The 20943-nt window shown below is 42.5% G+C and overlaps 1 protein-coding gene across 9 annotated transcripts in view; it reads left to right on the forward strand.

Annotated features, from left to right (window-relative positions):
* KCNMA1 (potassium calcium-activated channel subfamily M alpha 1) overlaps nt 1–20943 on the forward strand; it is a 767272-nt gene that overhangs the window by 597517 nt on the left and 148812 nt on the right. For all 9 annotated transcript variants that reach the window (XM_077124801.1, XM_077124802.1, XM_077124800.1 and 6 more), the window contains one exon: nt 12062–12171. In XM_077124801.1, the coding sequence (XP_076980916.1) occupies nt 12062–12171 (110 nt within the window). The remainder of the gene's footprint in view (nt 1–12061; nt 12172–20943) is intronic.

The raw sequence follows: 20943 nt of genomic DNA on the forward strand, positions 1-20943 counted from the left end.
TATCTTATACCAAGAGCAGGGTGAGGGCCAGCCAGCCTGGCAGTTTTCTGGGGATGCTGATCTGTAATGCACCTTCTGAAACCTTTGTAGAAACCCAGCAAAGACAAGAAAATTGGACCTCCCAGAACTCTACTCAAGAGGAGTAGTTTGTGGTTGAAAGGTATCCTATGGTGAGCTACTTGGGTAGGAAGATTAGTCCCATTCTCCCAGGAAGCAGGTTCAAATAGCAACAGGTATTTTCTAATTTGCCTTCTAATGAGGATGGGTCCACTTAAATACAGAGCTTTGGTTTTGCAGAAGAACATATGCAAATTTGGGGCCAATGTTGAGTTGCTGGAGGTAGTAGAGGCTGAGGGTTCTGACTCATTCTTCTCTAGTATATCACCCTACCCACTGCTCAGACTCTCCTCCAAATACAAGTTAAACAAGTAATTTTTAAAATAGTGCTTTGAACAAGCACCAGTTTATAGCATGCCCATCCTGTAACCAAGGATGTGCCAGGTATCAATTCATAATCAACTTGGAAGAAGAGGCTGGAAAAAAAAAAAAGAACCAAGTCAGTGCCTAGAAAGGAAGATGAGAGACAAGAGTCAAGTACCCAATTGAGAGATCTCACAAGTCATGTCCAAGCCCAAAAGGGGCAAATTCATTCCTACCCATCAGTGTCCTTCAGGCTTGGCCCTAACCACACTCGACCTTTGTTCTACTTTGGGAGGCCATTCTTTCCTCCACTACCTAACTTCTGCTTATCATGGTATCTATTCAAGGTTAGGTCAATGGGCTGGCCACTGGGGAAGGCCATGGAGTCAGAAGTGGGACTTCCAGGGAGCATGGCTGTCTTGCTGGGGGCGAACTCAAGTGCTCAGTGCGTCTCCTTGGTTCGAAGGACTATTGATGGTGAAGTTCCAACTTTTCAAGAAGTAACCAAACAATAAGTTGCCATGAATCACAGGCCCTATATGTAATTGGCCTGTGTTCCTTTGCCTGAAAAGAAGAGATATTCTACTTACTGCCATCATCATCATCACCACTCATTATTTCTAATGATAGCTAGCATTTACATCTACAAGGTACACATTCAATAGCTGCTGTCTTTTAATACACTTAAAGCATGCATGCACCTGTCACAAAAGAAAGCACCCCAAAACATTAGCATTTGCCAAGTGCTATGTTATATACTGAGAACCTCATTTCACCTGCCCGTCAATTACAGGAGAGAGGTACTCCTGCTGTTCTCATTTCACAGGCAAGGGGATTGAGGTATGCATCTTGGCCCAAGGGCACAAGGTGAACCTGGGATTCGAATGCAGAGCCTGCTTGTACCCAGGAAATTCTCTCCATTGCTGCCCCATCCAGTGAACCCCTTAGGATCATGGTCCTACCTTAAAAGGGAACTGCTAAGCCCAGCTAAATACCGCAAGAATTTATAGGCTACCCACTTTCAATCTCTGAACCAAATGTCTTTTTGATGAGGCCCAAAATACACTCTAAGCAGCCGCTGAGGGGAATTTCTGAAGTAATTTCTAACTTCCTGCCTGTGAAAATATTCTCTAACTGGCAAGAGACTGTCTGGATAACAATGAATACACAATAAAGCGGATGCCTCTGCCTTTGATACCTGGCTCACAAATAACCCATTTGGCTTCCCAATCACTCTGATACCGAAAACCAGCAGAATTTATGCTCGTGGCTGGAATGGCTCTGTTCAGCCAGAAAGCAGAAGTTTATGGCTGAACCCTTTGCTCTGAAATGAAATCTAGTCTCTTTGGCTCGACTTTATTAGGCCATATTGTACAGAGATAGGCGACATAAGTATCCAGACTCTGCTGTCACTGAAACGGGACTGGGTTGGCGAGCATTTTCATCCTCACACTCAATACCGTGTCCTAAAATGGGAATGTTGGATGGAAATTAGAGTTGCAAATTGGGGTCATTTTCTGAAACTTTATTTTTAATTGAATTAAACATGGTCATGTCCTTATTTCTCTCTATGCACATCCCATGTCGAAATGGAGATTAGGCTATCATTTGGGTCATTGGATCAATGGAGACAGGCTAAATAGATAAATCGGGATCCTTAAAATAATGGTTTAGACTAATTATCCAACAATCCTGACACTTGGATACCCACCGTGTGCTAATTATCTACAGGCTTTCCGTAACTGGTGCCAACATTTAGCAGTACTTCATGCACAGCAACCCTTTCTCATCGCTGACTCAAATCCTTTTGGCTGTGATTGACTGTCCTTACTCTCTGGTCCTCATAGGCATAATGGAGAATTCTGTCCTTTGTTTTTCACCATCTGTGAGAATCGCATCTTTGCTACTCGAGGTGTGGTCTACAGATGGGCAACTTCAGCATCTTCTGGGATCTTGTCAGAGATGCAAAATCTTAGGCCCAGCCACCAAAGGATAGGATCAGAACCTGCCACCTGCCTTTTTATAAGATCCTTGGGTGATTCACATATGCGTCAAAGTTTGGGAAGCCTCGGAGGACTGGTGTTAAGTAAGGCCTCAGCTGTGCCTTCTAGTGAGAAATTATCCTGCATCTTAACAGCAGTGGATGTGGTGAGATTATCACCAAACTGTCTAAAATAGCAAAGGTTTTTCAAAGACATAAGCAACCCTGAGTTGGGTAACCCTGAGTTGGGTGTCTCATCCAAGGCAAGCTCATAATTCCTCTGCTGATTGAAATGTTCTTTTTCTGTCTAACTCCTTTCCTCTTCTAATTTAAAACAAAACAAAACAAAAAAAGACCAACAGTTGTTTTTGGCCTCAATTTTAGAATGTAGTGAAATTGCCAAATATAACCCTTGCTGGGTTCAGCATATTTCCTGTTGGCTCAGTGTTTGCCTTCACTTTGGAATCCAAAAAGTGAAGAAACGATGCTAAGTCACATAGGGAAGACAGCATAGGTAGGAGAAGATGGGAGGAAACAGTATTCCTCTTCCAAGGAATGGAAGTAGAATTGCAGGCTGGGAGGATGGGAGCCTCTGGTTAGATTGGTGGCAACACACGAATTCTTGGGCTTCCACATTATTGGGTTTCGAATTTAGAAAACCATGGCCTCTTGCTAAGTAGCCACCTGTGTTCTGGGAGGACAAAATTTCCCAGGAAATATTGCTCGCATATGAATTTTTGTGGGACGTTCTGAAATGACCCAAATCTGCAAACTCACTATTAGTTTCCAAGTGTCTTAGTTTCCCAGTTGCTAGGTCAGACACCATGTACTGGGGTGGCTTAAACAACAGGAATTTGTTGGCTCACAGTTTCAGAGTCTGAAATTCTTGCCTCCTCCCGAAGTCAGTGGCTTTCTGGCAGGCTAGCGGTCCTTGGGTTCCTTGGTTTTCCTGTCACATGGTTTCCCTGTCCTTCCCTTTCTCTTCTGGGTTCTTCTCCTCCCGGTGGCTTTCTCTCTGTAAAGCCTCCACTTATAGGGTTATGTCCCAGCCTCATTTAGCTGGGCCACACCTTAACCAAAACTAACGTCTTCAAAAGGTCCTACTTCAAATGGGCTCACACACCCATAGGGATGGTTAAGATTAAGAACATGTTTTCTGTTGTTTTATTTTTCTTGCCAGGGGTACATAATTCAACCTTCCATACCAAGAGTACAGAATTTTTTCAGCCCGTAGGGGCAGAAATTGGTTCCTTTCATGCCAGGACCCTGAATGCTATGAAGTTATCAGTGTTCACCTATGATTAGATGGCTGGGAAAAGAATGTGCTTGTTTCTTCATATCCTTTTCTTCTTTATCTTAGTTCAACTCAACAAATGTTAAGCGAGCACCTCTTATTGGCAAAGTGCTGGGCTGCTCACTCTAAAAGATACGAGGTTGAGAAGACAGCCCTCCCTTCTTCAACTTCATTGTAGTTAGCAGCGTATGACCAGGGATCAAGTGCTATGACAGTAGCTAATGATAACACACTGAACACTTTCTGAGTGCCAGGTGCTGATCTAACCGGGCTATTCCCATTGTCTCATTTAGCCCTAAAATCTTCTGCTGGAGGTGGTTGCAGTTACTATTTTCATTAAGCAAGGGAGAGCACATTAAATTGGGGAAATTAGGTATAAGACCTTACAGATTAAGTGACGTATGACTTGAGCTTTATGGGAAGAGTTAGATTTCAACAGCTGAAAATTCCCAGAGAGCTGTATATTTCTGACAGAAGGATAAAGGGAAGCAGAAACCCAAGGGCGGGAAATCAGGGAGAAGATGTTTTCAGATTAGCACGTCCCATCTTCATGAACTGCTCCTTGAAATAAAGGATTCTGTGACCCAATACCGTATTTCTCCCCTTCGGGACTTACAATTGATATCAGTACGTTAAATATTCCAAGGAGCATTGCACACAGAAATCCCAGTTTAACTTTGCTCAGTCCACTGTTTTCCAAATTTATTTTGTCCGTTCAATAACTGTTTGTTGAACTACTGCTATGGAGCATGCACTGTTCCATGCACTAGAGATTTAGATAAAAATCCCTGCTTTCGAAATAACCTATGTTCTGAAGCGGGTATGCGACACAATCCCCTCCCCTGCTCTCTCTCTTGTCCCGGGTAACACCTGTGATTAAGTTGTGTGATGCTTGCTTTGGGTCATCTCAGTTGAGCTGAAACTGAGTGGAAGTAGTAGGAACTCAGGTTCATGAGCTCAACGGGGCAACGTTACACACCTGCCCCTCTCTGAGGGCGGTCTCTGGGCAGTGCCGGGAACTGTTTATCACTGGTTCACCATAAGTATGGAAAATACCAATAATGGCTTAGCAACTTTTACCACTTTAAAAGAGTAATTTTATGTGAGTAAAAATCTGGGGCTTGTGCTTTGCATGTCTTATTTTTTCATTTCTGTGTGTGTGTGTGGTGCGATTCCTTTTTTTTTTTTTTTGACGTAGGCAGGCTCCGGGAAACTAACCCAGGTCTCTGGCACGGCAGGTAAGAACTCTGCCACTGACTGAGCCACAGTTGCCTGCCCGCAATTCCTTTTTATTAGAGTTTCCAAAAGTATCAATCTGCGAAAGGATGGGTATCAGAAATAAAAAACAACCCAGATGGTTTTTGAGATGCGCTGTCCTGGAAAACCCGCATGCTGGGCTGGATGACCCCCCTGTGGCGTGCTCGGCAGGCATCTGCTGGGAAACATTTACTTCCTGCTCACCCTACCCAGATGAGAATTATTTTTAGTGGCATTTTAAGAACCTTATTATTTGAAGCACAAATGGGGATGTTCTTACTATTAGCAAGATTGCAAAACCTAATTGCTATTTGGACAGAGAGTGAATAGGCCAATCTCTAAGAAGGCCTGATGTCTCTTAAGCATAAACAGATCTTCTACATCATAGAGAAAAATGAGGGAGAGGATTGAAAACCCTCTTCTTATGAAAAAGTGTCAGTTTCTCACCACATAGGTAACTGCCTTCAGCACTTGCAAATAATAATTTTTTTTCAAGGTGCTCATACCATTCTTTCCCCTGAATCTTCCTTTAACTTCAGCCCCCTGGTACTCTTTGTCTCTTCAAAAATGATCTGAATGTACGGGGAAAATGCCACGTATTCTCATTCTTTTGTGTGTGAATCCCTTTCTGAATACCTCATGTGGGCTGATTGCTTTTCATAATGCCTGATGGAAGAAATCTCATTTGATAGTCTGCAGCCCACTCATCTCGGGCTAAGAGATTTGGCTCGAGCCCACCCTGAAATTAATCTTTGGAGTTGTTTATTTATCCATTCAGTGCTGAAGCAATGAGTTATCTGGCATTCCATCAAATTCCAAGTAATCTGTTGTAATTGACATTGTCCTGAAGTCTTTGGAAAAAGCTGAGATCCTTTTGCCCTATTTGTACTTTCTTGAAAATGCAGTCTGAAAGAGGCCATAATTGTGGAATGCCAAATTGTTATGGAGTCCCTGAAATCCTAATGCCGGTCTAGGAGGGACAGCAGACCTGATGCATGTCCAAAAAGTGCATCACTGATATGCGATTTGGCACAAAGAAGAAATACATTCTGAAAAGGTGCAAACTACCTTTCAGTCCTCCTCCCCTCTGCTTCCCTCCCTTGGTTTCACCCTTGCCACCAGTTTGTTCTACCCCAGAAAGCTGTGCCCTGTTCTCTGTGCTGGCTTCTGTGAACAGCTAAGCTAGAGAGGTTCAAACATTTTATTTAATTACACAAGTTGCTTTTAGAATTATACTAAAGAACATTGACGCTAGCTCGGAAGGGGTGAAGAGGGAGATGGTACATGCCCATTAATGGAAAGTGGGGTAAACTTGTTGACAGTGGAGCATATAGAGAAATAAAGGAGGAAAGAGAGAATCCAAGAAACCTGTTGATGAAGTCTCCTTAATACCCTGCTCTCCTCAGCATTGTTCTTCCCAGCAACAGATGAGATGAAACATCAAATCAGATTTTTCCCGTTGTCCAGGCATGATGTTCAGGGATGGGTATAAACGACCCAACTCATTCTAGTAAGCAGCCTTCACCCTCATCAGCCCAGCGCCCATAAACGCTGATTCCATGTTTGTTATTGTAGTCAAGAGCTTGACACATTCCACAGGTGCTCTCTGTTTTTTTGGTAAGAATGAATAGGTTTTTATGGGGTCCAAGATATGGAGGTCATTTCATGTCATGACCCTTTACTTTAGACTGTCACATTACAGAGGACGTTGACAATTTATGGTGTAATTTCTATGTACATTTATAGAGTACATATGTACTCTAGCTCCAGCTGTTTTGGAATATCACCTAGCAGAGATGAGCAGGTGAGGACCTTATTCATCATATACTCACAGAACCTTAAGTGAGAAAAGGGAATTGAGCCATTGGGCTATCCTGTCTACATCACTTGTGGTCTGATTTACACACCCCTTCATTACCTAATTTTTCAACCAGCCTATATGTGCATAATTTATATGTACATATAAATTATGGCTAATTAATTCTTGTTAATCACTTCTATGATTTTAAAACTGTACATCCTTTCGAGGAAGAATGTTAACCAAATTCAGAAAGATTGTTTTTTTCAAATGGTAAATATAGTACCTGTGAATACACACTAGCTCCCTATTACCAGTATGGAGTGAAATTAGGAGCAAGTATGTATATTTTATGACTTATCTCTTCTTATTGCAGCTATTAACAGAATGACCACTGTTTTTTTAATATATAATTTTCTCTTAGTTCTTTATTTTTGATTTGCATAATATAACATACATTTGGATTACAACAGTGTACTTGTTTTCAATTATATAAGGATTGGTGTATGATAATCTTTGGAATTATTTACATGACTCTAGAGGGAGGGATGGACTTTGGTGAAATTATTTGGCCGTTACCAACACCAGACTATTTACTGGGAGCAGAAATCACAGTGGTTATAACATACCCCAGCCAAGAGAGTTGAAGTTTTCACATTCATCAGGCTGTTAGCATTAGGGAAACACACTTTCACTCTAATTGGAGGAAGCATAAAAAATACAAGGTGTCATTACGGACCCAGCATTCTGGGATCGGGAAGGTGTTACTTTCCCTGGAGCCAAGGTTGATGTTTCCAGTTGGAAGGCACATTTGATCGCGAAGCTGTCTGCCCATGAATTCGTGCGAAACCATTTGCTTGGGAGGTTAGACTAGGCTGGTTGAAAAATTAGGTAATGAAGGGGTGTGTAAATCAGACCACAAGTGATGTAGACAGGATAGCCCAATGGCTCAATTCCCTTTTCTCACTTAAGGTTCTGTGAGTATATGATGAATAAGGTCCTCACCTGCTCATCTCTGCTAGGTGATATTCTAAAACAGCTGGAGTTTGTGACAGCCAGAGGATAAATTGCTGCCTCAGGAAATGCTTTGCCTTTGACTGATTGCTGAATGGCTGAGAAATTAATTTGGCACCTTTTCCTTAAGTCATTTCAGTCCCATTCCTGCATTTTTCTGCTGGAAAGTGAATATTCATGTTACAGTTAAAAATACATTGACAGCACAAATGGGGGTAGCATGTACTGTTTTGAAAAAGAAACTGTAGGCTGGGACAGTTGCATTTTATAGAATAGAATTAAGACTGCTATACTCTGAGAAGAGGCCCGAACTGCTTTCACATGGACTCACTAAGTCATAGGCTCCAGTGTTTGAGATTCTGACTTCTTGATGAGTTTCTGCTCAGGTATTTCCCCCCTATCATGTGACAAATCCTCCCTGTCCTCAAAAAGTCATAGTACAGCTACTACTCTAGTACAGCTATTCCTCTAGATAGCTACCGTATCTTCTCCAGGAAGAAGTATGGTAGGCGGTTAAGAGCTTGATCTGTGAGTCCTATTTGTGCCACTGAATGCTTTGTGACCTTCAGTAGGTTACCTAGCCTCTCTGTGCTTCAGTTTTATACCTTTAAAAGAGAATTATAATAGCAATAACTCCCTCCATCCTCTCCAGATCTCTTTGTTCACTGTCATCTTCCATTAGGTACAACTTTTAGCACCCAACATGTTATACACTGATTTTTCCTGTCCTAAGAATACATTATATGATGGCCAGCAAAGGTAAAAGAAATGTGCATGGTGGTTGGTGCTTTTTCAAAGTGAATCAAAAATGCCATGCTTGAGACTTAGATAACCCTTGCTGGAAGTCCTTGCTTCAGTGTGAAGGTTGAAGTTCTGTTCCCTGAGTTTGTCATGCACTATGAAGTCCAAACGCTGGGTCCCCTCTCCCTGACTCTCCTGATGTGATTGACCTGTTGCCCTGGTCATTCTGACATCACAACTCTCCGCTCCTGCCCTGAAGTATTAGAGGGTCTCAGAAGTTATCATGGTAACTGACTCTTATGCTATATATTTGGGTTCTAGAAAGAGGATAGTGGAATTAAATTAATAATTCATATATATTTTTTATTTATTTAAATATATATGTATGTTTAAATTTGTCTCTGTATGTCTGTATGATTGTGGGATGTCTTTATCAGAAACCTCCAAAACATGTTGACAGTCTATGCGGAAATAGTCTTAAAAATGTTAAACACAGAGTTATGACGGTGGGTTTAAATTCCCCAGTATTTGTACGGTTGGTTGGGTTCTATTATATCAGCATTATAAATACCATCCGAGAATCTCTGTGTGGATGTGGAAGAGGCATTTTGCTTTCCAGAGACGTCGTGTTCATTGTTTCCAGTTATTTGACTTTCACTCCCCAGGTATTTCAGATCAACTACAAAGGAAAACTTGCTGGAAAAGAGATGTGGAAAAATCATAAAAGTCAGATCTTTCTGGTCAGATAGATCGTAGACCTATCTGGCACTTTTTCCTACAAAGAGTAAAATATGGGAAAATAAATACCAGTTTAAAATGAGATTTAATCAACGGCTAGAACAGATTCTGAGATACAGAATAAGCTCAGTGAGTATTTGCGGACTGAATCAGTCACAGAAACAAACAGTGTGCTGCATTTGAAGCAAGCATGAATCATACTGTTATCCTACAAAGAATCTGCTCCTACTTATTTAGAAAGTTTAGCGATCCACCTGCAATAAAATTTGTTCTAAAGCCTCATTAAGACTGAAAGGTATGGAAATAATGACCATGACTAAACGAGCCATATCAGTTGAGGAATATTATTAATAATAATAATTGCAATAAATGTTCTTTTCATTATTTTTTAATATTGGGTATAATATTTATAATTAGCAATGTAAGGAACACATTGTGGAAGGGATGTTTGTGCTGTCTGAAAGAATAAACTGAAGTCTCCCATTTCAATGATGCTATTTGCCTGTAAAGCTCTATCATTAGCTTGTATAACTGGCAGTAATCTACAAAGTATCACAATATACTAATAAAACAAATTATGATAATATTGGTTCCAAAATATTCTCTATTTCAAAATTTTCACTAATGCAGACTAGGCTTTCTTAAAATTAGTTAGAATTAGTGACTTTTGCTTATAAAGTCAGGAATATCTTTTTTTTTTTCCTTTCATGGGCAGGCACTGGGAATTGATCCCGGGTCTGCAGCATGGCAGGCAAGAACTCTGCCTCAAGTGGCTCACCCTCAAGAATATCTTTTATGTGAAAAAAAAATTGAAATGTTATGATTCTGGGAAATTAAAAAGTTCATGCTCAGTAAAACATATTGCAATTAATTTTAAAAACCATACAGTTGAGGGCAGTGCAACAGTGGCTCAGTGGCAAGAATTCTCACCTGCCAAGATAGAGACCCGGGTTCAATTCCCAGTGCCTGCCCTTGTCAAAAAAACATAAATAAATAAAAATCATACAGTTTAGCAATAGAAATGGTCAAGTGACTTTTTTTTTTATCTGAAAAACCCCTCTCTGGGGAAGACCGATTTGTAGAGGCTCCAACCGGTACCCACATGCTGCGTGGCTAATGACTAAGGTGTGGGGGAAGGTTAGAAGCGGCTCATCTAATGACATAACTCCCATCATCTAATCACCCAGCCTGAGCAAGGAGCAGGCAAAGAGCATAGAGGCAGTGAGCATTTGGTTTATTTCTTAATAATCCCTGGTTTTTATGTTCCAGAATATCACCACGCCCCTTCTGAATCTCTTTCCATCCTCTTCAAATGTAAACATCCTATCTCCCCCGGTTAACTGACTGTTGGGCCACGGAAAAATGCCCTTTAATATGAAATCAGCACGAGAAATTGTGAAGAGCTACTTTCTGTTGGCTGGGAAGTTTCCTCTCATCTTCCCTTGACTTGAAAACCTCCCTTGGAACCAAGGCCTAGGAGCCAGTGGCTTACAGCTGCCCAGAGGACACTCAGCCTGCCCTCAGGGACTCCCAAAGACCCCCAAGACCCCCCAAAAGGGATTGGCATTCTTGTTGTTATTTACTTTCTAATTCTGAAAAATTGATTCCAAGGTAAAATCCTTTCAAACATCCCCAGCATGAGAAGGGTTGTTGGAAAAATACAGTTGAACCTCTAAATGAGAAAAAATATATATTTTCATGAGGTTTGAGGCATGACCTCTCTGAGTCTTTCTTTCACTTTTTGTGATACTCATGGTTGGGTTAGAAAAATTTGCTTTTGTTCCCAAAGAGGAGAAGATTTATTGTTTCGTTGTGATTTATATATGCTCATTGGAAAGAGCCTTCAAACAATACAGAAATCTAAAAAAGAAAAAGAATTTACCCCTCAGAGATAACTGTTAGTGTTTTGGTATAAAAGTTTTCCAGTATTCTCTCTGGCTTTACAAACATTCAGATAATCATATGCTGTCCTTAAAGAATAGGATCAGACATGTTACAAAATAGTGTAATGTGCCTTTTAACCTTATTTCTATTTGAACAGATATATATTGTCATCATAATTTTTAATTGTTTCTCAGAGTTCTGTTGTATAAATGTACCACTTGTAGTGAGCATTTAGGTTATTTCCAATTTTTCAACAATAGATAGGAGAATCTTTTGCATATGTTTTTAATATATGTGTTTACTTCCTTGCCACAAATACTTAAAATGGAATTACTGTTGTATTAAAAAGTATTCACTTTTACAAATTTTGATAACTCTTGCAAAATTGCTCTCCAAAACAGTTGCATCTATTTACCTGGCCACCAGTATTATGTACACAGATATTATAGAGGGTAAAAAAAAAAAGGATGCTTTACAGACTTGTAAAGAAAAGACGATTAAAGATTACCAGTGGCTGGGGGGAGTGGGAATAGGGAGTTATTGCTAAATGGATCCAGGCTTTCTTTGGGAGTGATGAAAATGTTCTGGTAATGGATGGAGGTGATAGTAGTGCAACATTGTAAAAGTAATTAATGCCACCGGATTGTGTGCTTAGAAAAGTTAAAGTGCCCAATTTTACATCACATATATGTTACCACAGTAAAATAATTTCTAAGGGAAGTGATGCTCTCGAGGGGATGTACGTCTAGCCTGTGGGTTTGGGGTCATGGAGAGCTTACCTGGGTGACTTGTCGTGTCCCTGACCACCAAAGAAGGTTGCCGTCACCCAACCAGCGCTTTCGTTTGCTCACCAAGCTCATGTAACTCAGGTTTCTCTTTTGCAACCTCCAGTCTTATTTTAAACTTTCCTCCTGTGCTTTTTTCTCCCCTTTAGATTGAGGAAGACACGTGGCAGAAATACTACTTGGAAGGAGTCTCCAATGAAATGTACACAGAATATCTCTCCAGTGCCTTTGTGGGTCTGTCCTTCCCTACTGTTTGTGAGTAAGTGACAGATGCCCACGTGCTCTTTGGCTCTCGGTACTATTTAGCATGTCCCTTGTGGGAAACCCAACCTCCTCTGCACGGCGTCCTTGGGGCACTCAGCGGTTACTTATGGTCCCCTGAGCAGTGAAGAGAAAGAAGGGTCACCACATGGTCCCTGCCTTGGAGACTGCAGCTGGCCCCACTTACTCCTCCAGGCCTGAGAAAATCCTATGCTTGAATATATCATTTGCACTAACTTACTCTCTGCAGCTATCATACATGTCTCGAATTATGCTCTGTCTGCAGACACATTCATGACGGATGGCATGGGTCTCTCTGACTTCACGAGGGCAAAAACACCTCTTGACAGTCTCTTGATGAAAGGCATTTTTATCTCTTTTCCAATCAAGTCAGATCATAAAGGGGCACCAGAGAAGCCACTGAAATAAAGCCCTTCAAAGGTCTTTCCTGATTTTCTTAGGGAATGCAGAACCAAATTTGTGAAAGGAGGCCTGAAAAGAGTCCTCAGCAATTTGGCCCTGACATGTTATGATAATAATGCTTAATAGTGAGAATGATAAGGCGTCTTTGTCCTTACGTTGGTTCAGCAGAGTGGATCAGAACCAGCGGCAGCCTCAGCATGTCGCTCAAGGTAGCATAGGTGTTCACCCCTGAGCTGTGACTTCAGAAGCTCCGAGTGTTACCAATCCCAAGAAGCTTTCATCATGAGGCTTGATAGGTGATGACTCAAATTCCCCACTTCGAGTCTCAGATGTTGGGTTTGAGCCAAACAGGGGCTTTGTCTCCCCATTAAAACACAGATTCCTGAAGGATGGTGAAACATTAAGCCTGACCCATTGACACCTCAGAAAAATAAACTCCATCGCACTGAAGAGAAACTGGGAAGAGACCAGGGGGGTCTGGGAAAGCATTGGTCCTAGGAGGAAAAACTCCCTTCCTGCTTACAGACTAAACTTTCCACCTGTCTGAGTTACCCAGGGCTTTGCTACCAAAGTATCACAGACCGAGTGGCTTAAAACCATGTCCTGTTATCTTCTCACAGTTCTGGGGGCCAGAAGTATGAAATCAAGGGGTCGGCAGGGCCAGGTGTCCTCTTAAACCTGTGTATTATAATCCATTCCGTGCCTCTCTCCAGCTCCTGGCAGTGGCGTTCTGTCTCAGCCCTCACATGATGTCCATCCCTCTTTCTGTGTCCAGATTTCCTCTTCTTTTAAGGACACCAGCCATGCTGGATTCAGGGCCACCCTCCTGCAGTTTGCTCTCATTTTAACCAGTTCCATCAGTCACTGCCCTGTTTCCACGTAAGGTCTCCTTCTAAGGTACTGGGCATTAGGGGCTCCACCTTATCTTTCGGGAGGATAAAACTCAATCCATGACACCCCCCTTGAGTAAGGGGCATCTGAAGGGACCTGACCAAAACTGAGTCCCCCTTATCATAAAGGACAGGTCAGTCCTGGGCTCTCAGACTCCTCTCCTGTGCTGGTTTTCAGTTCTGAAGGCAGCAGAGAGGGGGCGGAGCGCCTGATAGCTGACTGTTTACCTGGAGGCTCCTGCCAGTGAGCTCGGCAATTGCACTCTGTCAGTCCTGGGCCCAGACCCTCCGCCATCCAAAATGGTTTGGCTGTTTGCTGAAATGTCTCGCCTTGTCTCTAAGTGAAAGTTTAAATGCTAAATGGGCTGGAAAAGTGAATAGGTAATTGATTCGGAAGGCATTATTTTCTGAAAATGGATGCCCTGTTGTAACTCCCTTATGCTCCGAGAGCCATTTCTCTTTCTGCCACAGACGTTAACTATTCAGAGGATGGGGTCTGGGAAAACCAAGGCTGCCCCAGGGGCTTTTCTTTGCAGAGGAGCTTGGCCTGCTTAGGAAAGCTAGCCCAGGACAATTCCGGGCTTATCACAGAAGCTGGCTCTATAAAAAGGCAAATGAGGCCTCTTACACTGCCAATTCTGAAGGGTGGTGGGGGCTGAGCCGGGGGTGGGCAAGGCCCCCTTCCTTGTCTGTTGAGTTTCTCTGTGTTGACAAGTGTTAATGTCTAACCTGCGTGCTCCCTCGAAAGCCTCCCGCTGTCCCTGCTTCCCCACTGCAGTGGGTACTCTGCTCAGCGCAGTCAGTTCATTTTCACCTGGGAAGTCAGGACTGCTCCCCCTGGAGGCTGAAACTGGGACAGCCACAGGCTAAATGTGACTCACACGTGGTCCTACACAGAGTTTAATTTCATAAAAAAAAAATCAGTTGCCAATGTTCCAGAATTGTGATGTTTAACATCAAGCAGCTACATCTGGGGCTCTTTTGAAAATGTTAGGTGCAAAATGGGACCTGCAATTCTAGCAAGCATTGATTGGCTGAAACTGAATCGTGGCTATGAAAGGTGGGGGCGGCCACTGTGTCTGTGGCAGACAGGCTGGTGTACTCTCCCTCCCCGCTGTCACCTGAAGCCAGGCCAGGTTGATATTGACATCCCCTTTGTCCCATAGCCCCGTGGATGTGTCTTTGCCAACGCTGACCTGCTGGGAGTTGGGACACTTGGGTTACCTTCACAGCCAGCTATAGGGTTGGGTAGGAGGGGCTGCCACGACTATTTCCATTGATAGATTCTTGTGTTTTGAACACGTCCCAAGGAGGAGAAAACCCCAGCCCCACCTTGTTGTCAGAGATTTTAGTATTTGTTTAGTCTGGTTTCTGGAATAGAGAGGGCAAAAAAAAAAAAAACCCACACACGAAACTTCTGATGTGAGTGAGAATGTGTTCAACTCTGTGCTATTATTCGTTGAACAGAGTGATATAGCAGAGGTAGAAGTAATCAATAAAGAAAGGACATTTAATGAGATTTAGGAACATCCCCAAACATTGAAGCTCTCCTCAAGCATTTGATTATCTGGAGGCTTAATTATCTGTGTTTTCTACTTGAAATTAAAGAAAAGCCATAACTCAAAGTTACCAGGAGTTTAATGATAACGCTCTTCAATTCAGGTTAATTAAAGCGCAGCCATAATTAGAATGTAGCGCCGTACATCACCAGGCTTGTGCATAAGTATTTTCATTACAGTGAGAATTGGCTATTCAATTTCAAGATGACATAAGAGACGCCAAAATATATTTTAAACTGGTTCATGTAGAAGGGAAAGAATTGGAGGAATATTCTGAGTATAATAAAGCACAGATAAAATATACAGATTATCAGAGCAGTTTCCCTAATTATGTGTTGCAGTAAACAATATGCAGCCAATAACGTCTTAAAGCATGAAAAGAAGTACATTTGCTTTTCTCTTGAGCTGAGGGAATGCCTCCTTACAGGGTGGGATCCCCAGATGGGAGAGTTTGGACTTTTCTCAGAAGCTGGAAGAGTCATTCTATAAGAAGATGAGGGGGATGGGGCAAATGGATGAAATTTGAGGTGGTTTCTCTAGGAGAACAGGAAGTGGAAAGGAGGAGAAGCAGGAGGGGCAGAAAGCACCCCGAGGAGGGCTTTTTAAAAATTTCAGGTCTAAGAGCTGATGTCTCTTCTCCAGCGTGAGAGTTCCAGTAGGCGCAATCTTGAGCTTGTCTGCACTCCCTGCATGACAGAAGATGCAGCTTTGCTTGCCACTCCAAAAACAGACACTAATTTAGCTGAACTACAAAATTGTTTCAAAATCTTTCATCTAATTTAATCCTCCCAACTGTCCTTTGAAGTTTATATTAATATAATTGTCCCTGTTTTGTAACTGAGTTGTGGCTCAGAGGGGTCAGATGCTCTTTGCAGGGCCTGCTGGCAGACAAGTTCAGAATTGAAAGGCTGGGGCCTTGGGCTACTGGAAGTGGCTCAGAGTAGGTGCTAGATGAAGGTTGACTGGTTAAGGATCTCCAGGGGAACATTTTAAATGGAGAGGTGGCTCTTTGGAGATTTTAGTGTAAGGGTTAGGGCCCAAAAATCTGCATTTTTTTTTTACAAGCAAGCCAAGTGACCCCGATGACCAGAACCCTCCCGCCCCCAAGGCCAGCCCTCCACGCCACACTCTGGAATAACTAACTTCCTTTTGTTCCCTGCTTAGGGCCCACTGGAACCTTTCTTCCTGATTATAACCTGATCATAGAATCACAGATGGGGCAAATCTTGCAAGGCTTGCTGCAGCTAATGAGATGACTTAGACTATTATATGAGCTTCCTTCCCACCATTTCTTCTTCACCTGCAGATCATGACTATCTCCAGAGATGCAGGGATGAGTCTAATGCTGTGCAATGCCAGGCCAACCCCTGGCTGCCCCATGTGCCCCATACTTCATCCACAGTAGTATAAGAAAAAGTATGTATGTGTGCATGTATTTGGGGGTGGGTGGATGCTGAAGCCCTTAAGTCCTCTCAGCCAGGTTTCTGCTGGGGATGGTCAGAGCAGTTTCAGGCTGGGTGGGATGGTTGACCACTAATTGCAAAGAAGTACAGGGGAAGTAGGAGCTGCTCAGGATGCAGCCCTTACAGACTTCTCTTAGCTGTGCTGAAGGTCATGGTAGACATGTCCTTTACCTTCCCCAGAATGCCCATACACTACTCCTTTTAAGGGCCTGCAGCGCTTTAGATATCCCTGTGGTTTTACATAGCTGGCTTGCTGCTTAGCAGTAACATCAGGGCAAAAGGAACTTTGGAGTCTGAAGTAGAGACTGTCATCCGTTGTTATCTGAACATTGGAAAACCATCTGCCCCATATTCCCTCCTGCTTCCTCCTTCCTCATGGTACAGGTGGCCAAGCAGGCCTGTGGAAAGTAAGGATAGGTAACTAGGCCATGCTTGCCGTTAAGGGGTCTTTTTTTTTCCTTGAGTACTTGGACTGAGAATCAAACCCAGATCTCCTGCATGGCAGGTAAGCATTTTACCACTGAACCACTCATGCACCCTAAGGGTCCTAGTTTTGAACACTCCCCACAATAGGATGCTGTGTGATGTGTGGAGTGTGAACTGTCAAGTCACAAGATCTGTAGTCAGATCTCCACGTGGGCACATACCTGGTATCTGATTTTAGGTAGGATCCTCGATACCCATGTATCTTCTTCATTTGACCATTACCAGCTGTTTGACCTTGAACCTGGTATTTGCCCTCGGTATCCTCATCTCCGAACAGGAATAATATTATTTGTCTCTCAGTACTAGTTAATGTCCATTTTCCCTCTCCTTACCTCCCCTCCTTCCACTATCCTACCCCATGGAATGGAATGCAAACACTGAGGAAGCAAGGAAATACATTGCCATGTTTCCAGCTTACATTTACCCATACTCTTTTGTAATTTCTCCCATCAGTCCATCAATCAACCAGGTATTTAATGATTTAGTGAACTTTCGGATTTGTGCCATTGTGCCAGGTATCTTGGTACTACCTCTGGAGAAACCTGCAAGGATGACTGACAGTACTTACAAATGCCAAGTAAGAGCTTCCATTTTTCCTGTGGTGGTCCTTAGAGAGCTTGCAGTCTGGCAGAGGGAAAGGATACCCATTTTCAGAGAGAGATGAGTGCCTCCTCATAAATGCATGCACCTGGAGGAAAGACTGAGAGCACCCCCTAGGCTGGGGTTGACCAGGGGAGGCTTCCTGGAACAGTTAGCACTTGAGCCATACCTTGCAAGGAGGATGGGATTCAAATAGGGGCTAAAGAGGGACGAGTTTATTGTAAGTAGAAGGAAATTAGGAGGCTGAGAGTTAAAGTAACCAAAAACCAAGTCTTTGAGATTTTTCTGGCAAGGATAAATTGGTTCCCCTTTTACATGGGAGAAAGAAATAAAACAGATTTATTTTGATATGCTGTGTTTTAAGGGGGAAACAGTGATAGGCCTTCTAGCATGAGAAATAGCAAATGGAAAGATGCATTCTTCTGCATCCAGGTAAGAAAGTGGGGCCAGAAGAGAGAGGCTGGAGGGACGGGGAGGAGGTAGCCAGCAGTTGAGCAGTTGGGCTGCTGGGACAACACCATGTTCCAGGTTCCGAATCTCGTGTTGAACATATTAGTCAGTCATTCATCACTTGCAAAATATAAAAGCTTAATTGTATCCAGTTTTACAGCTCAGAGGGGATGAGGACAAAAGATGTATTTAAAATACGGTATCTCTCTCCATCCCTCTGCAGATGATGGAGGAGTTAAAATTCACATTTGATAGGGAGCAGTTAATGCCTAGGTCTTAGGATAACCCCAGTCAGCTCAGATCTGCCTGGGCTATGCCAAACAGCGAGTGTCTGTTCCCCAGCTGGGGCCAGGATGTGGGTGTTTCCCTGCAGGTTTTAGACGGTGCAGGGCAGGTTCTCCATCTCCTTGCCACCTACATCCAGTGCCCCTAGAAACCCTGAAAACCATGCTCTCATCCCGTGTTTTTTTTTTTGCATGGAGAGAGCATTGAAATGAAGCTGCTTGAGGAAGCAACCCAGGACTTCAAGACCATCCAGAGAAATCGGGGCCTCTTGTCCAATAAAAACGATGGCTAGTTGAACATAAGTTCTATGAACTTCTTAGTTTTTAGAGAAAAACATTCTGATTTGAATGCAGAGCAGAAAGAAATGGGGCAGATCTGATTGTTAGAGGATAAGTTTCTTTAGCCTGGCTGTAGAAAGGAGCATTTTATAAGAATTTATGGAGAGGCTCAAATCTCATCTTTAAAAGATATTCCTCCTCAAAGGACTGGCCTGATTCATCACATTATGAGGGGAATGCTATAATTAGGACGGGGCACATAAGAACACAGATGGGGATAAAATATTTATGATGATTTCTACCAGAGGGAGCCAGAAGTTGGTCAGTAAGCTCCGTCCTATTGAATAAACCAGGGACCATGAGTTCACAGTGGCAGGTCCCTAATTCTGTGTCAGAGCAATCAGGGTGGCAGTCCAGCTGGAAATGGGTTGGAAGCCAGGGGCCTGAGTTGGTGTCCAGTACACATAGCAAACACACCGTTTTTATTCGCATTTTACATTTCTGGTTGGTAATAATAGCGCTTTCTAGAGCATCAGTTCACGTGTTAGGCAAATGCTGATGGTCCAAATCAAAGAATGTGATCATTTTTAAGTTCAGGTGTCTTCAGCATGCTAGTGAAGATATTGTGTGTGCGCGCATGTATGTGTGTGTGTACGTGTGTGTTTTGGGGAGGAGGGATGTTCCAAAGCCTTCCTATCCCTCCCCTTATCAAAGCTCTCGGGAGATGAAGCTTTAACAGCATCTTCGTGCACATTTTAAATCACTTCCATGTTTTTGGCGCTGAGTCTTACAAATCCCACTGTTTCAAATTTTCTTTAACTGGATGTTTCCATTTGGAGGGCCAATTATTTTAAATCAGAGCTCCTGGATGTAAATCGATTTTAGTCTAGCCTCTTGATCCTAACAGTATTATGTGTGATTATATGGGTTGGCCTGACATTCCCAGGTCTCCTGGCTAACTGAAGGAGGGCTGGAGGTTCCAGGTCAGCTTGCTTTGGAGGGCATGATAGGGACTGCCTCCTCTGTTCTCATCTGTCCTTGGGGTTAGTTGTCCTTAGCAGCCTCAAACTGCATCTTTGCATACTCTTCCTGAGCACATTAGAGGGTGCACACTCCACGACAGGTTTCCATGCTTAATTCACGCCAGCAAGTGATCTTTCTAGTCAAGGGAACTGATTTAATGGCAAGAACAATTTATTTCCCTCTGGGTAGATAGAAGCAGTTGGACTCTAATTCTTAAGAGCCTTTGCACAGGAACATCTGGGTTGAAACTACTGTAGTTAACAGATGACGGTGGCAATAAAAAAAGAGGGGGAGGGGGCTTTGTATAATGCCGTCGTCAGATTTGGTAGACTTCTACTTAATAATTATCAAGAAGGCAATCTAACTTGTTATTACAACAGTTTTATTGCAGATTGCTGGTTTAAGACCTTTTCGTGACAAGTGGCATTTTTTTCTCAAAAAGGGAAGTCATTTCAATTCCTGTATAATTATATTTTTTTGTAACCAGCCACAGCTTCCTGCATTGGACATACTGGGATGTTTTATTTTAGAAACGAGAAATTAAATTCTTGCTACGTTATGGCTGATTTGGTCCTGTTTGTCACATAGTGAAGACTTTTATTACTTCTTTCTTGAACCCTGTCCCACCTTACCCTGCATCCCAATACTACTCAGTCCTGCATATATTGAAATACAGTCGGCTAAGTAAAACCAGAAGAAAGGCTATTAGACTGGATGTTGTAAAGCCCATTTTGCTTTTAAAAAACCAGTGGTGTTGAGTGATGCAAGTAAATATTTAATACCAGAGCATCAATTCTGGATAGTTTGGAGGCATATTCTTGGGAGTGAACCCCATGTGACAGAATTTATATGAGGTCCCAAGGATAAATTGCTGTCGGTATCTTACAATTGAGTTTGCACTTTGGCAGAGTGGATTGAAGGCAAAAATTAGGTTCCCAGATGATATTACAGTAGGAGTTCCTTTGATGCGACAGTGCGTTCTAAGACCCTTTGTTTCAGTTGAAAATTGTGAGTAAAAGCAAACCTCATTATTTAACAGGTATTTCCTATACGAACATACCTGTAAAACATTTTTATAAACAAGGCAAATAAACACTCCATTGACAATGAATGAATATAATTAATTATAGAAATATTTTTTTTAAATCTTAATTTGTGCTTTTTCTGCCTTTATTTTTCACTTGCCAGTGGTGTATACCTGAATTTGTATGTGTTAAGTTCCTGTGAAACAAGGTCCTACTATATCACTATTTCCTTCTTTGTCTGCCTTTTCCAATCTCTCTGCTTCTACCAAACAAGACGAGGGATCTACT

Source organism: Tamandua tetradactyla, chromosome 13 (assembly GCF_023851605.1).
Source record: "Tamandua tetradactyla isolate mTamTet1 chromosome 13, mTamTet1.pri, whole genome shotgun sequence".
In the NCBI taxonomy this organism is placed as follows: domain Eukaryota; kingdom Metazoa; phylum Chordata; class Mammalia; order Pilosa; family Myrmecophagidae; genus Tamandua; species Tamandua tetradactyla.